General features: G+C 59.7%; 1 protein-coding gene across 3 annotated transcripts; it reads left to right on the plus strand.

Moving 5' to 3' along the window:
- The first annotated feature begins 1,804 nt into the window (after positions 1–1,804).
- Positions 1,805–9,228, plus strand: LOC120392398 (killer cell lectin-like receptor subfamily F member 1). 3 transcript variants are annotated; one of them, XM_039517133.1, is made up of 5 exons: positions 1,805–2,420; positions 3,523–3,791; positions 4,638–4,792; positions 7,378–7,490; positions 8,039–9,227. In XM_039517133.1, exons 1-5 carry the CDS (start codon positions 2,341–2,343, stop codon positions 8,160–8,162), a joined length of 741 nt encoding a protein of 246 aa, XP_039373067.1. In that variant the 5' UTR covers positions 1,805–2,340; the 3' UTR covers positions 8,163–9,227. The 3 variants fall into 3 exon arrangements, with proteins under 3 accessions (XP_039373067.1, XP_039373068.1, XP_039373069.1); XM_039517134.1 differs by having other exon boundaries at positions 3,600–3,791; positions 8,039–9,224; XM_039517135.1 differs by lacking the exons at positions 1,805–2,420; positions 3,523–3,791 and adding an exon at positions 3,870–4,019 and having other exon boundaries at positions 8,039–9,228.
- The last annotated feature ends 5,929 nt before the right edge of the window (positions 9,229–15,157 follow it).

A 15,157-nucleotide genomic window follows, 5' to 3' on the forward strand; every position in this document is an offset into this window, starting at 1 on the left:
CACCGTGCTGAACCTGCGGCCCAAGGGGAGAGGCTCAGTGGTCCCGTCCTCGGACAGGATCCAAGGTATTGATTTCAAACCCCACTTCTCACCTTCGGGCTCCCCGTCCCAGCAGCAGGAAGTGCACACAGCATGGCCGGGGCTGGTGGACCAGGGCGGGATTAGCTGTGCACAAAGCAGGGAAAGATACGGGGCCTGATCCTTCAGCATCCGCACACATGACTGAGAGCACCTACGGGAGCTTTGCATCCCAGGATCTCCAAGGTGGGAGCAATCGGCAAATGGAGGCCCAGATGTGGGGAGTGTCTCACCCATGGACATGCAGCAAATCAGTGGCACGGCTAAGAAAAGAACCCAGGAATCCTGTTTCCCAGACTCCCTTCCTTCCCCCTGCCAGCCCCGCCAAGCACCAGATCCCACAGTCCTCACGGAGCTGAGACTGGAACCCCCACGTCCCGACCCCCAGATCTAACCAACAGCCCCCACTTCCCGCCCACGGGAGGGGAGAGAAGCCAAGTGTAACACCCACTTCCCTGCTCTAACCCAATGCACCCCCCACCTCAGAGCCAGGGACCCCCCTGCTCTAACCCAATGCACCCACCCCTCCACCACAGCCAGGGACCCCCACAGCCCTCCCTTCCCCAATCCAACGCACCCCACCCCCCACCTCAAAGCCAGGCACCCCCCTGCCTCAATCCAACACCCCACCCCCACCTCAGAGCCAGGCCCCCCCAGCCCCACCCCTCACCTCAGAGACAGGGACCCCCCTGCTCTAACCCAATGCACCCACCCCTCCCCCACAGCCAGAGACCCCCCAGCCGTCCCTTCCCCAAAGCCTGCGGGGGCAGCTCCCGACCTGTGGCGGTGCCGCGAGAGGCGCCCAAACACCCCCGCCCACTCCCCTCCCCGCGGGCTGAGGCGGCGCCGGCACCTACCCGGGTCCCACTGGGGGACGGAGGTAGGAGGAGCCGCCGCCGCTGCCGCCGGACCCAGCCACGGGGAGGGGGCGGGGATGCCGCCAGCCAGCGCCTCAGTCCCGGCCTCCGGCCCGGCGAGCAGCCTGCGCGCGCTTTTCACCGAGGGCGGGGCGCGGGGGCAGCGGGGAGCGCGCGGGCAGAGCGGCCGTTAACGGTCCGAGGGCGGCACCGAACGTTCAGGGGGACAGGACCGTTCAGCCCCCCCGCGAAGCGCCCCCTGCTGCGCCACCGGGGGAGGGGCAGCAACGGCCACCGCTCCCCTCGCTGGGGAGAGACCCGAGGAGTCCTGCCCCTCCCCCCAACCACTAGACCCTGCTCCCCTCCCCTTGCTGGGGAGAGAACCCAGGAGTCCTGGCCCCCAGTCCCCCTCCCCCATCTGCTCTAACCACTAGACCCCACGCCCCTCGCCGGGGAGAGACCCGAGGAGTCCTGCCCCCAACAACTAGACTCCCCTCCCTCGCTGGGGAGATACCCGAGGAGTCCTGGCCCCCAGCCCCTCGCTAACCACTAGACCCCACTCCCCTCCCTCAGTGGGGAGAGAACCCAGGAGTCCTGGTTCCCAGCCGCACCCCCGCTCTAACCAGCAGCCCCTGCTTAGAACCCAGGAGTCCTGGTTCCCAGCCCCCCAGCTCTAACCACTAGCCCCCACTCCCCTCCCGGAGCCGGGCACAGGACAGAGGGTTTCTCCTGATCTCTTGCACCCTGGGGCTGTAGAATTTCACCCCTGATCCCTGCAGGGCTGGGAGTGACTGTCGGGGCCCAGGAGTGAATCCTGCTGAGCGCACTGGCTCCTTGAGCTGGGCGGGCCCTTCCTCTGGTTGGGGGTTGAGGTTTTCAGAGGAAATGTTTTTTCCATTTTTAAAAACTGCCATTTCCCAGCCCAACATTTTTCATTTCCAAGAGCGTAAAACATCAGGAAACAGGTTTTCAGTGCTGAAAAATCCCTCGTGTCCCTGAGCTGCCCAGGCCAACCTGGCAAGGAAAATACCCCCAGGCGTTGGAAATGGAAAAGGAAATTATAAGTCGAAATGGGTCACCACTGTAACCAATAGAACCACAAAAAGGCATTTTCATAACAAAAAAAGGACCTAAAACTGGAACATTTTGGGGAAAATCAACCTGTTTTCACACAAGTTCCGAGTTAAAGAAAAAAGTAGCAAAATGTAATTGAAAAACTTATGGATGAAAAACTTTGACCCACTCTAAATCTGACTGTCAGTGGAGAGAAGAGAGGCAGACGAGTGCCTGGCCTCACTGGAAGCCTGGAGCCGTGTTGGCTTTTCAAATATTAATTAGTCCTGTGCTCCATTCGGATTGTGTTTTACCAAATGTCAACTCCTCCAGGTCCTCCTCAGCACCTGCCATGGCACCGACTCGCTCAGTGGGTTGCCTGGGTTGTGATCATCGCTTTGCTGGCAGTTGTCATAGCGCTGGGGATTTGGGGTAAGTGCCAAAAGCTGGGTGTTTATTTGTGTATTTGCATAAGTGTGTAGCATGGATTCTCTTGCTCTCCCATTGCAGAGTTCACTTCCATTGTAGACGAACAACCTGAAGTTGCTGACAGCTTGACTGAAACAGAAAGAGAGTGTGTGTGTGCACGTGGGTGTATATATATATAGATATATTGATGAGTGTGTGAGAGAATAAATACATGATGTGTGTGTGTAGATAGATTAATAAGTATGTGAGGGGATAGGATGTGTGTGTGTGTGTGAGAGAGAGAGAGAGAGAGAAGATAGATCCAGAGATACACTAGAACTGGATAAAAAATTAGGGAAAATTTTACAGATATATAAAAACCACCTTGGCACCCTCTTTTCAAAATTAAAAAAAAACCCTCTAAATTCTGAAAATTCAAAATTTCAAACAATCTGTCTCCATGATCCTCCTCTGCATCACAGGGAATGTGGGTGAGGGACACAGACAGGAAGTGACAGGGGCATCAGACAGGCTGCGCCCCTCACCTTGGTATCAGGTGGCAGCATTGAAGGGGGAGGGATGCCCATCAGGGACTGGGAGCGCTTTCATGACGGAACCAACTTCTGTAGCAGCAAAGAGCCCCTGACACCGGATGCTCTAACTGCCGCCCAGACGTCCACACGGTTGCAGCCCAGGTCTCAGCTTCCTGTGTGATCTCACACCCCAGCCCACACGGCTCCTGGCCCCTCCTCTCGCTGGGGCACCACGCAGGACCACGAGGGCTACACTGTATTGAACTTGCAGCCCAAGAGGGCAGCTCAGGTGGCCCATCCCAAGCCTGGAACTGAAGCTGTTCCTTGCCACCTCGAGGCACTCTGTGCCTCAGTTTCCCCACCTGTGCCATGGGGATAGCAGTCGTGCCCTGCCTCACTCTTCCATTCTGGTGAAGGGGGATGGGAAACTTAGATGTAAACACTGGCTGGGTTTGCAAAGGGGCCCAATGGATTTAGGCACCAGCTCCCACAGATTTTCAATCCCAGCCAGTTTTTTATACCATGGCCCTTTGGGGCTGCTTCAAAGCCCACTTGAGTCAGTGGTGATGGGGCCAGGCACTGTGTCTCCACAGGACTCTCTGCTGGTCCTTCCACCAACCCCCTGTAACATTGATCGGTCGTCCTCACTCCCACTTATGCTGCTTTGCAGTTTCCCACTTGGTATCTGAGAAGGGACAGACCCCGGCAGCCCCTGGGAGCGACAGAGCCGGGAGCAGAGATACAGCGACACCCCCTGGGAGCGACAGAGCCGGGAGCAGAGACCCCAGCACAGCAGAATGCAGCACCTGCCTAGAGCGTTTCCGATTCCAACTGTGCCACCCGACTCTACCCAGCCCAGCAGGTAACCCCAGCGCGTGTGTCTCTGAGCCACCCTCCACCCCTGGCACGGCCAGTGGAAACCCAGTTGCCGTCCCAGGCCATGGGGATCCTGCAGAGCAGGGACACGCCGCCCCCTGCTGGCTGCACCTCTCTAGCCACCAGTCCCTCGAATGTACCCGCCTCAACTGGGACTGCAACTTGGGCCTCTGCTGAGACTGTGTGGAGCAGTGACATCTAATGGCCATTCAGGGTAATATCCACCCATGAAGATTTTAATAATTAATACAAAGCTGTCTAATTATTTTCAGTGTGGAGGTGTCACATCCCATCCCATTAGTAAGCTTGTCTTATGGTGCCACCCCCCCCATTCCCTGACATCTGGGCCCTATTTCCTCTCCCATTGTCCCACACCTGACTCCTATCTCCCCATCCATTCCCCATCACCGCTGGGTCCCAGCCTTCCCTCCTGTTCCCCGTTTAACAACACCCCTTCCCCCCAGTTACTGCAAGATGCCTGTAGGCCACTCTGGCAGTGTAAAGGGGCCTTAAAGTGGGTCCATAGGCCCCTGACAATCTCCCCTGTCCTGGGGGAGGGGGTCTCTCCGGCTGGTCTGGAGCTAAGGTAAGGGCCCTGCACTCCTTTCCTCCCCAGGGCCCATGTGGGAGCAATGGATAAGGGAGAGCAGCCCCAAGGCTGCTCTAACTGACACCAAGAGCCAGGCAGGGCCCATCCTAGCCCCAGATTTCAGGGAGCACAAAGGGGACTCAAAACCATTTTAACCCCATCCCTGCCCCGGTTGCAGGAAGGGAGTATCTGGGAACGAGGCCCAGAGGGCTCAGAGCATTAATGATGCTTGTCTCTGTCCAGGGGGCTCCAGGTGCAAACTCTGCCCCACGGACTGGCGGCTGGACGGGAACAAGTGCTACTGGGTCTCCAGAGAAAATAAAATATGGAGCGAGAGCCGCGCCGACTGCTCAGCGAGGGGCTCTCAGCTGCTGGTGATCCGGGACCCCGAGGAGCTGGTAAAGGGGATGATACCTTCCTGCTGGAGCTGCCCCTGCAGGGCTGGGCCCTGGGTGCAGAGTTCAAGGGGTTTGTTAGATACACTTTAAGACTGGGAGTTTCACAGCTGCTATGGGGATTTGGACACCTTGTTCCCATTAATTGTTAATAACAGGGTGTCCAATCCCCCTAGGTGGCTTTGACAATCCCAGCCTAAATCACTAGCCCCAGGATCAGGGTGGGGGGACAAAGGCTGCTTTAAGCCATCCCCCTTCTGTGTGTGCCCAAGACAGCTCAGCTGGAACCGAGGGGCGGGGTGTGTGTGTGAGGGAGAGGGAGATGTAGAAGGATAGATTAGACAGACAGCCCTGTAATTCTGGTGCTGAAGTTGTTGAAGACTTGGAAATGCAAGAAGAGAGTTAATCCTGGGGAAATTGTGTGTTAAAAAATTGAAAATTCTGCACACAATATTTTAAAATTCTGCAAAATTTTGAATATTTATTTTGTCAAAATAACATAGTATAATCTGTCCAGGTTCAAATATTTTGGTAATTTATTTCAAAATACCTGTCAGCAAGTATGTCTATAACAATAGAGACACACACAAAATTTCTCCCAGGAGTAGAGAGTTAAACAAGCCCCTTGTGATGGGTCCCCCACCCCCCTCGAGGTGCCACCTGGAACTAGGGTACCATTGAGCCCACTTGACCCACCAGCCTGGGCACCCTAACACTGCACTGCTGTGACAAGCCTTTCCCAGCACACATACAGATTGGGACACTCCCAGATGCGGCTACACACACAGCTGCTGAGATCAGTTCTGCATGGGATGGCTCAGCTAAGGAACTGCGCAGTTACTCAAGTGCACCCCCCTTTGTAGGGTAAACTGAAAATTATACCGTCTTGCACTGCCCAGAGAACTGTACAGCATAAGCTCATGAAATTCACCCCCTCCCTCCATGTGGAAAGGACCATACACAACTTTCTGCCCCAAGTTATGATTTCCACCCACTGGTTTTAGACAAAACAAAAGCAAGTTTATTAACTACAAAAGATAGATGTTAAGTGACTATAAGCAGGGCTGGTGCAACCATTTAGGCAACCTAGGCGGTCGCCTAGGGCGCTAGGATTTGGGGGATGCCGTTTTCTTCGGCAGCGGCCGGATCTTCAGCTGCCCCGGTCGCCGCCAGCATTTAGGCGGAGGGAGCTGCCGCAAGGGGGGCACCTCAGGGTGGATGAGGGGGAGGGCGCAAGGTGGAAGTTTCGCCTAGGGTGCGAAACATCCTTGCACCGGCCCTGACTATAAGAGGTAGCAAACAGATCAAAGCAGATTGCCTAACAAAGAAAACAAAACACAATCTAAGCTTAATGTACTAAAGAAATTGGAAATGAGTAGCAAATTCTCACCCTAATTGTTGATTTAGGCAGCTTGCAGAGATTCTGGCGGACAAGCTGCACTTGCAGCTTAAAACCCCAGCTGTTCCTTTCACAGGCTAGAAATCCCTCTAGCCTGGGTTCAGCCCTTCTCCCCCAGTTCAGTCCTTGTTTCTCAGGTGTTTCCAGCAGTCTTCTTGGGTGGGGAGTCAGTGAAGGAGAACCATGATGATGTCATTCCCCTGCCTGAAATAGCTTCTGCCTATGGCGGGAACCCTTTGTCTCCCCGTTTTAGTTCTCACGCCAGACAGTGGAAAAACACTAGGATTCTGTGACGGAGTCCAGTACCAGGTGACTTGGTCACATGTCTCTGTAGGGCCATAGCAACCATAACTGGGAGGTTGTTTGTAGTGTCCTCAGGAAGGCTTCCCAGTGGGAGATTAGCATCTGAGACCTATTGTTCTCCCTAATGGCCCTTCCCAGCCATCTAGACTGATTGCATTCTGTCTAGTGGGCATTCCCCAGCTGTAAACACATTTGTAATAGATACATAGACAATATTCCTAACATCAGATACAGACATGATACATGCATACAAGTAGGATAATCATATTCAGTAAATTGTAACCTTTCAATGATATCTTACATGACCTATCTTGCATAAAATACATCAAGTTATCCATAATCATATCATAATATAACTATGAAGAATATGGTGTGTAATGCCACACCCTTACACCAACCCAGTTCCTGTTTCTCTGCCCCCTGCACCCCAGAGCCTAGCCACATGGTACCCCCTCAGCCCAGACACCTGCACCCCTACCCCCAGAGCCCAGCCACAGGCCCCCCCAGTCCAGCCACTCACACCCTTCCCTCCCCCAGAGCTCAGGGATCCGGAGGGAGAAATAGCCTGATGCTGGGTCTCAGGCTAGTACAGAGTTTCCTGCATGCCGCCTCCGTCCTTCAGGCCGGGCTGAGAACCTCAGCTGCCAGGAACTCTCCAGCTCCCACTCCAGCAGTGTCTCTTATTTGCAAGTTTGGATCTGCTGGGTCCAGCAGCCCCTAGTGGCGACCGGGAGCTCTGTAGCCTATTTCTGTTGGGGGGAAAAGGGAAATTCTGCACATACAACATTAATTTTTGCACAAATTCTGCATTGCTCAGTGGCACAGAATTCCCCCGGGGTAAGAGAGTGTTATAATCACCAGCTGCCTGTCAACTCCCTCACTGCAGGAGTTCATAAAGGACCTGACACAAGGCACATCTCTGTTCTGGATCGGACTGTCCATCCCTTCCCTGGAGAAGGCCTGGACCTGGGTGGACGGCTCCCAGCTGGATCAGACCCAGTGAGTGATTCACTTTCCCTCCCCTCTTTGGGCAGAAGGGGCCATGAGAGAGATGTGGGGAGGAGAAGGGATGCTTGGGGGGAAGGTCAGAAGTTTGGGGATTGTGTGATCAGTGTAAGGTGATGATGAGACTCCCCACAAAGGAGGGTGTGGAGTGAGAAGAGCAAAGGGGCAAATCCAGAGCCCTGGGGATCCCTTGGAGAGTGGGGCAGGGGAGGAGGGGAAGACACAGAGCAGCCAGAGAGGCAGGAGGGAACCAGGATGGACAGCATCCGCACAGCCCGGTGGGGAGGGGACGCGGAGCAGAAGAAGAAGACAGGTTCTAATGCAGCAGGGCAGATGAGGCTGGAGCAGGTCCCTGGGGTCTGGGCAGGGAGAGGCCGTTAGAGACCCTGGCCAGGGCCCTGACAGTGGTGGAGAAGGGGCAGCCCCCAGGGCAGAGCTGGAGGAGAGGAGTCATGGATCCTGTTAGAAGGGGGAAGAGCTGCTAACGACTGAGTGTGATGGACCCACATGCGCTGACAGGGGTCCTCTCCTTTGTCCTGCAGGTTCCCGGTGTCAGGCCCGGCTGAGGGGAACAGCTGTGGGGCGGTGAAGGGGAATCAGATTCATTCTGACACCTGCAACTCTGCATTTCAGTCAATTTGCCAGCAAGATGCCGTCCTGCTCTGAACAAGATACAAAGGAGACCTCAGAGTGCGGCACTGTTAGCCCCATGTCTCACCTGGGGAAACCGACACTGACCTGCCCAAGATTACACAGAGTTGGTGGTAAAGTGGGAAATGGAACCCAGGACCTCTGACTCCCATTCCTCTAACCCACTAGCCCCTCCACCTCTCCCTCTCCCAGAGCTGGGAATAGAACCCAGGCATCCTGACTCCCAGTCCTACCTCAGCCTAGAGAAGAGCGATTCCAGCAGGGGCTGGCTTCACATATTCCAGCAGGGGCTGGAGAGCGCTGCGGGGGCTGGGTTTAGGGCCGTAGAGTATCAGGCTCTGCACAGCCAGAGGGAAATTTATCCCTCACCCCCAGGACCAGGAGAGAAGAGTCTGCCCTGGGTCATGTAAATCAGCAAAGATCCAGTGTCCGAGCTGGGCCTAGTGACTCCAACCTCCTGGGGTCCCAGAGTTCAGACTCCTGCCGGAGCCTGAACAGCTGCACTGCAATTAAACAGCCCCTTAGCCCAAGGCCACATCAGCTGACCCAGGCCAGCCACAGGTGTCTAACTGCAGTGTAGGCACCCTTTGTGGTTCAGTTTCTCCATCTGTGAAATGGGGTAATGAGACAGAAAAGCTCTAGATCAGAGCTAGGGATCAGCAGGGGTCATTTGGGGCCCGAAGTAGGAACATTACTCCCCCTCAATACTACCACAAGTTCTTATAATAAAAAGTGAATGGGGCCCCCTTGAGCTGCTCGGGCCCCTAGGCAATTGCTTAGTCTGCTTATGCCTATTGCTGGCTATCATCACACAGAGAGTAAAGATTTCTGTTGAACCGTGCAAAAGCTGAGTGTGTTTATTGTTGATGGGCCACAGATCAGCTAGAACCCTGGCTTGGGATTCAGGGCACCTGGGTTTATTCCTGGATCTGACCTGTTTTGTGACTTTTGACAAATCACTTGCCCTCTCTGTGTCTGAGTTTCCTCTCCCAGCCTTTGTCAGTTTAATTCAGGGATCTCAAACACGCAGCATGCAGCCCGCGAGGTTATTTTCTGCGGCCCGTGAGCTCCTCGCGGCCCTCCCCCAGTGTTTACCTAAAGCGGGTCTGGCGCGGCGCGCACTGGGAGCAGGGCAGGCTCCCTGCCTGCCAGCCCTGCTCCCACGCCACTCCAGGAAGCCAACAGAACCTGGGGGAGGAGAGGCACAGAGGTGGGTGTTGCTCAGGGGCGGCTCTAGACATTTCGCCGCCCCAAGCACGGCGGCATGCCGCGGGGGGCGCTTTGCCGGTCGCCGGTCCCGTGGGACCAGCAGACCCTCTGCAGGCACGCCTGTGGGAGGTCCACCGGAGCCGCCTGCCGCCCTCCCGGCAACCGGCAGAGCGTCCCCCGTGGCGTGCGGCCCCAAGCACGCGCTTGGGGTGCTGGGGCCTGGAGCCACCCCTGGTGTTGCTGTTGCTTCAGGCACCGCCCCCAGCATCTCCCATTGGCCAGGAATGGGGAACCGTGGCCAATGGGAACTGCTGGGGGCGGTGCCTGAAGCAACAGCAACACCCACCCCCTGCACCTCTCCTCTCCCATGTTCCAGCCACTTCCCGGAGTGGGGCAGGGGCAGGCAAGGCAGGAAGCCTGCCCTGCCCCGGTGCGTGCCGGGTCAGATCCCGCCCCCCGAACCCTGCCTGCAGTTGAACCCCCTGCCCTGAGCCCCTTGCCGCACCCTGCACCCCGACCTGCTGCACCCCAACCCACTGCCCTGAGCCCCCTTCTGCACCCCACACCCATCCTGCTCCCCAGTCCACTGCCCTGAGCCACCTGCTGCACCCGACTCCCTGTCCTGAACCCCTTGACGCACCCTGCACCCCTACCCACTGCCCTGAGCCCCCTGCCACACCTCTCCTGTGCCCCAATCCCCTGCCCCACCCCTCATCCCAACTCCCTGCCCTCACCCCCTGGGGGCAGGGAGGGGGTGGAGTTGGGGTGAGGATTTCAGGGAAGGGGTTGGAATGGGGGCAGGGAAGGGGTGGGAAGAGGTGGGGCAGGGGGCAGAGCCTCATGGAAGGGGTGGAGCCGAGGGCAGTGGCGGGGAGGTATCTGTAATGCGGCCCTTGGGCCAATGTACTAGTCCTCATGTGGCCCTCGTGGTCATTTGAGTTTGAGACCCCTGGTCTAATTAGACTGTGAACTCCTTGGGGCAGGGCCTGTCTCTCCCTGTGTGTCTGGGCAGCACCCGGCACAACGGGGCCCTGATCTCAGCTGGGGCAGGGACTGTCTCTCCCTGTGTGTCTGTGCAGCACCCGGCACAACGGGGCCCTGATCTCAGCTGGGGCAGGGCCTGTCTCTCCCTGTGTGTCTGGGCAGCACCCGGCACAACGGGGCCCTGATCTCAGCTGGGGCAGGGACTGTCTCTCCCTGTGTGTCTGGGCAGCACCCAGCACAACGGGGCCATGATCTGAGCTGGGGCTTCTGACTGCTGATGTGATACAAATAATCTGTGTATCTTCCTGATGTTTAGCTCAGGGGTTAGGGCGCGTGTGTCACTGTTAGCAGTTTGTCCGATCAGGAATTGTTCCTGGGGATTGTGCCTGGCCAGCTTGAGACCAGCCCGGCTCTTTGATCTCACCCACATTCCAGTGGGCTCATGACAGACCCGTTCTTCCCTTCGTCCTAGCACGTCCCAGCAATCCGCTCCTGTCCATGGCGTCTCTTCATGCTCCCACAGCGCTCAGCAGGGCCTGCACAACAGCCCTTCTGGGGGTTAGGGTGTAGGAGAGTTGGTCTATAGTGGGTCTGGGTAGGTGCTGGGCACTGGGGGGTGGGGAGATCTGTGTGTTGGGGGGCTGTCAGTGGGGGAGATCTGTGTGTGTGTGGGTGCTGGGAAGTGTGGGGGGTCTGTGCGGGGCACTGCAGTTGTGTGGGGGGCACTGGACAGTGAGGGGATCTGTAGGGGGGCTCTGGGTGGGAAGGTGTGGGGCACTGTGCAGTTGTGGGAGGGCTGTGGGGATCTTCAGCTGGGGGGCACTGGTCAGTGAGAGCATCTGTGAGGGGTTCTGAGTGGGTGGGGCGTGATCTGGGAGGGCACTGGGCAGGGGTTTGTGGGGTCTCTGGGTGGTGTGGCACTGGGCGAAGGGAGCCAGAGGGGTGCTGGGCAGGTGGTTTGTGGGGTCTCGGGGTGGGGTGGCACTGGGCGAAGGGAGTCGGAGAGGTGCTGGGCAGGGGGTTTGTGGGTTCTCTGGATGGTGCAGCACTGGGCGAACGGAGTCAGAGGGGTGCTGGGCAGGGGATGTGTGGGGGTCTCTGGGTGGTGGGGCACTGGGCATAGGGAGTCGGAGGGTGCTGGGCAGGGGTTTGTGGGGATCTCTGGGTGGTGGGGCACGGGGCATAGGGCGTCGGAGGGGTGCTGGGCAGAGGGTTTGTGGGGGTCTCTGGGTGGTGCAGCACTGGGCGAATGGAGTCAGAACGGTGCTGGGCAGGGGGTCTGTGGGGGTCTCTGGGTGGTGTGGCACTGGGCCTAGGGAGTCGGAGGGGTGCTGGGCCGGGGGTTTGTGGGGGTCTCTGGGGGGTGTGGCACTGGTCCTTGGGCGTCGGCGGGGTGCTGGGCAGGTGGTTTGTGGGGGTCTCTGGATGGTGCAGCACTGGGCGAACGCAGTCAGAGGGGTGCTGGGCAGGGGATTTCTGGGGGTCTCTGGGTGGTGCAGCACTGGGCATAGGGAGTCGGAGGGGTGCTGGGCAGGGGGTTTGTGGGGGTCTCTGGGTGGTGCAGCACTGGGCGAACGCAGTCAGAGGGGTGCTGGGCAGGGGGTTTGTGGGGGTCTCTGGGTGGTGCGGCGCTGGGCGTAGGAGTCGGAGGGTGCTGGGCCGGGGTTTGTGGGGTTTCTGGGTGGTGTGGCACTGGGCATAGGGAGTCGGAGGGTGCTGGGCAGGGATTTGTGGGGTCTCTGGGTGGTGCGGCACTGGGCGTAGGAGTCGGAGGGTGCTGGGCAGGGGATTTGTGGGGTCTCTGGGTGGTGCGGCACTGGGCGTAGGAGTCGGAGGGTGCTGGGCAGGGATTTGTGGGGTCTCTGGGTGGTGTGGCACTGGGCATAGGGAATCGGAGGGGTGCTGGGCAGGGGGTTTGTGGGGGTCTCTGGGTGGTGCGGCACTGGGCATAGGGAGTCGGAGGGGTGCTGGGCAGGGGATTTGTGGGGGTCTCTGGGTGGTGCGGCACTGGGGGTAGGAGTCGGAGGGGTGCTGGGCAGGGGTTTTGTGGGGGTCTCTGGGTGGTGCAGCACTGGGTGTAGGGAGTCGGAGGGATGCTGGGCAGGGGCTTGTGGGGTCTCTGGGTGGTGCGGCACTGGGCGACGGAGTCAGAGGGGTGCTGGGCAGGAGGCTTGTGGGGTCTCTGGGTGGTGCGGCACTGGGCGTAGGAGGGTGCTGGACAGGGGTTGGTGGGGTCTCTGGGTGGTGCGGCACTGGGTGTAGGGAGTCAGAGGGTGCTGGGCAGGGGTTTGTGGGGTCTCTGGGTGGTGCGGCACGGGGCAGCGGGAGTCGGAGGGGTGCTGGGCAGGGGGTTTGTGGGGGTCTCTGGGTGGTGTGGCACTGGGCGTAGGAGTCGGAGGGGTGCTGGGCAGGGGTTTGTGGGGTCTCTGGGTGGTGTGGCACTGGGCGTAGGAGTCGGAGGGTGCTGGGCAGGGGATTTGTGGGGTCTCTGGGTGGTGTGGCACTGGGCGTAGGAGTCGGAGGGGTGCTGGGCAGGGGTTTGTGGGGTCTCTGGGTGGTGTGGCACTGGGCGTAGGGAGTCGGAGGGTGCTGGGCAGGGGTTTGTGGGGTCTCTGGGTGGTGTGGCACTGGGCGTAGGAGTCGGAGGGTGCTGGGCAGGAGATTTGTGGGGTCTCTGGGTGGTGTGGCATTGGGCGTAGGAGTCGGAGGGTGCTGGGCAGGAGATTTGTGGGGTCTCTGGGTGGTGTGGCACTGGGCGTAGGAGTCGGAGGGTGCTGGGCAGGGGTTTGTGGGGTCTCTGGGTGGGGTGGCACTGGGCGTAGGGAGTCGGAGGGTGCTGGGCCGGGGTTTGTGGGGTCTCTGGGTGGTGTGGCACTGGGCATAGGGAGTCGGAGGGTGCTGGGCCGGGGTTTGTGGGGTCTCTGGGTGGTGTGGCACTGGGCGAACGGAGTCAGAGGGGTGCTGGGCAGGGCGTTTGTGGGGTCTCTGGGTGGTGTGGCACTGGGCGTAGGGAGTCGGAGGGTGCTGGGCAGGGGTTTGTGGGGTCTCTGGGTGGTGTGGCACTGGGCGTAGGAGTCGGAGGGGTGCTGGGCAGATTTGTGGTGGTCTCTGGGTGGTGTGGCACTGGGCGTAGGGAGTCGGAGGGGTGCTGGGCAGGAGATTTGTGGGGGTCTCTGGGTGGTGTGGCACTGGGCGTAGGGAGTCGGAGGGGTGCTGGGCAGGAGATTTGTGTGGGTCTCTGGGTGGTGTGGCATTGGGCGTAGGAGTCAGAGGGTGCTGGGCAGGGGTTTGTGGGGTCTCTGGGTGGTGCGGCACTGGGCAGAGGAGTCGGAGGGTGCTGGGCAGGGGTTTGTGGGGTCTCTGGGTGGTGCAGCACTGGGCAGAGGGAGTCAGAGGGTGCTGGGCAGGGGTTTGTGGGGGTCTCTGGGTGGTGTGGCACTGGGCGTAGGGAGTCGGAGGGTGCTGGGCAGGGGTTTGTGGGGTCTCTGGGTGGGGTGGCACTGGGCGTAGGGAGTCGGAGGGTGCTGGGCCGGGGTTTGTGGGGTCTCTGGGTGGTGTGGCACTGGGCGTAGGAGTCGGAGGGTGCTGGGCAGATTTGTGGTGGTCTCTGGGTGGTGTGGCACTGGGCGTAGGGAGTCGGAGGGGTGCTGAGCAGGGGGTTTGTGGGGGTCTCTGGGTGGTGTGGCACTGGGCGTAGGGAGTCGGAGGGGTGCTGGGCAGGGGTTTGTGGGGGTCTCTGGGTGGGGTGGCGCGGGGCGTAGGGAGTCGGAGGGTGCTGGGCCGGGGTTTGTGGGGTCTCTGGGTGGTGTGGCACTGGGCATAGGGAGTCGGAGGGTGCTGGGCCGGGGTTTGTGGGGTCTCTGGGTGGTGTGGCACTGGGCATAGGGAGTCGGAGGGTGCTGGGCCGGGGTTTGTGGGGTCACTGCGTGGGGTGGCAATGGGCGGAGGGAGTCGGAGGGTGCTGGGCAGGGGCTTGTGGGGTCTCTGGGTGGTGCGGCACTGGGCGTAGGAGGGTGCTGGACAGGGGTTTGTGGGGTCTCTGGGTGGTGTGGCACTGGGCGTAGGAGTCGTTGGGGTGCTGGGCAGGGGTTTGTGGGGTCTCTGGGTGGTGGGGCACTGGGCGTAGGGAGTCGGAGGGGTGCTGGGCAGGGGGTTTGTGGGGGTCTCTGGGTGGTGCGGCACTGGGCGAATGGAGTCAGAGGGGTGCTGGGCCGGGGGTTTGTGGGGTCTCTGGGTGGTGTGGCACTGGGCATAGGGAGTCGGAGGGTGCTGGGCAGGGATTTGTGGGGTTTCTGGGTGGTGTGGCCGTGGGCGTCGGAGGGGTGCTGGGCCGGGGGTTTGTGGGGGTCTCTGGGTGGTGTGGCACTGGGCGTAGGGAGTCGGAGGGGTGCTGGGCAGGGGATTTGTGGGGGTCTCTGGGTGGTGTGGCACTGGGCATAGGGAGTCGGAGGGGTGCTGGGCCGGAGGTTTGTGGGGGTCTCTGGGTGGTGTGGCACTGGGCGTAGGAAGTCGGAGGGGTGCTGGGCAGGGGGCTTGTGGGGGTCTCTGGGTGGTGTGGCACTGGGCGTAGGAGGGGTGCTGGGCCGGGGGTGTGTGGGGTCTCTGGGTGGTGTGGCACTGGGCGTAGGAAGTCGGAGGGTGCTGGGCAGGGGCTTGTGGGGTCTCTGGGTGGTGTGGCACTGGGCGTAGGAGTCGGAGGGGTGCTGGGCAGGGGCTTGTGGGGTCTCTGGGTGGTGTGGCACTGGGCGTAGGAGGGTGCTGGGCCGGGGTTTGTGGGGTCTCTGGGTGGTGTGGCACTGGGCGTAGGAAGTCGGAGG

The sequence above is a fragment of the Mauremys reevesii genome, unplaced genomic scaffold (genome assembly GCF_016161935.1).
Source record: "Mauremys reevesii isolate NIE-2019 unplaced genomic scaffold, ASM1616193v1 Contig1, whole genome shotgun sequence".
In the NCBI taxonomy this organism is placed as follows: Eukaryota; Metazoa; Chordata; order Testudines; family Geoemydidae; genus Mauremys; species Mauremys reevesii.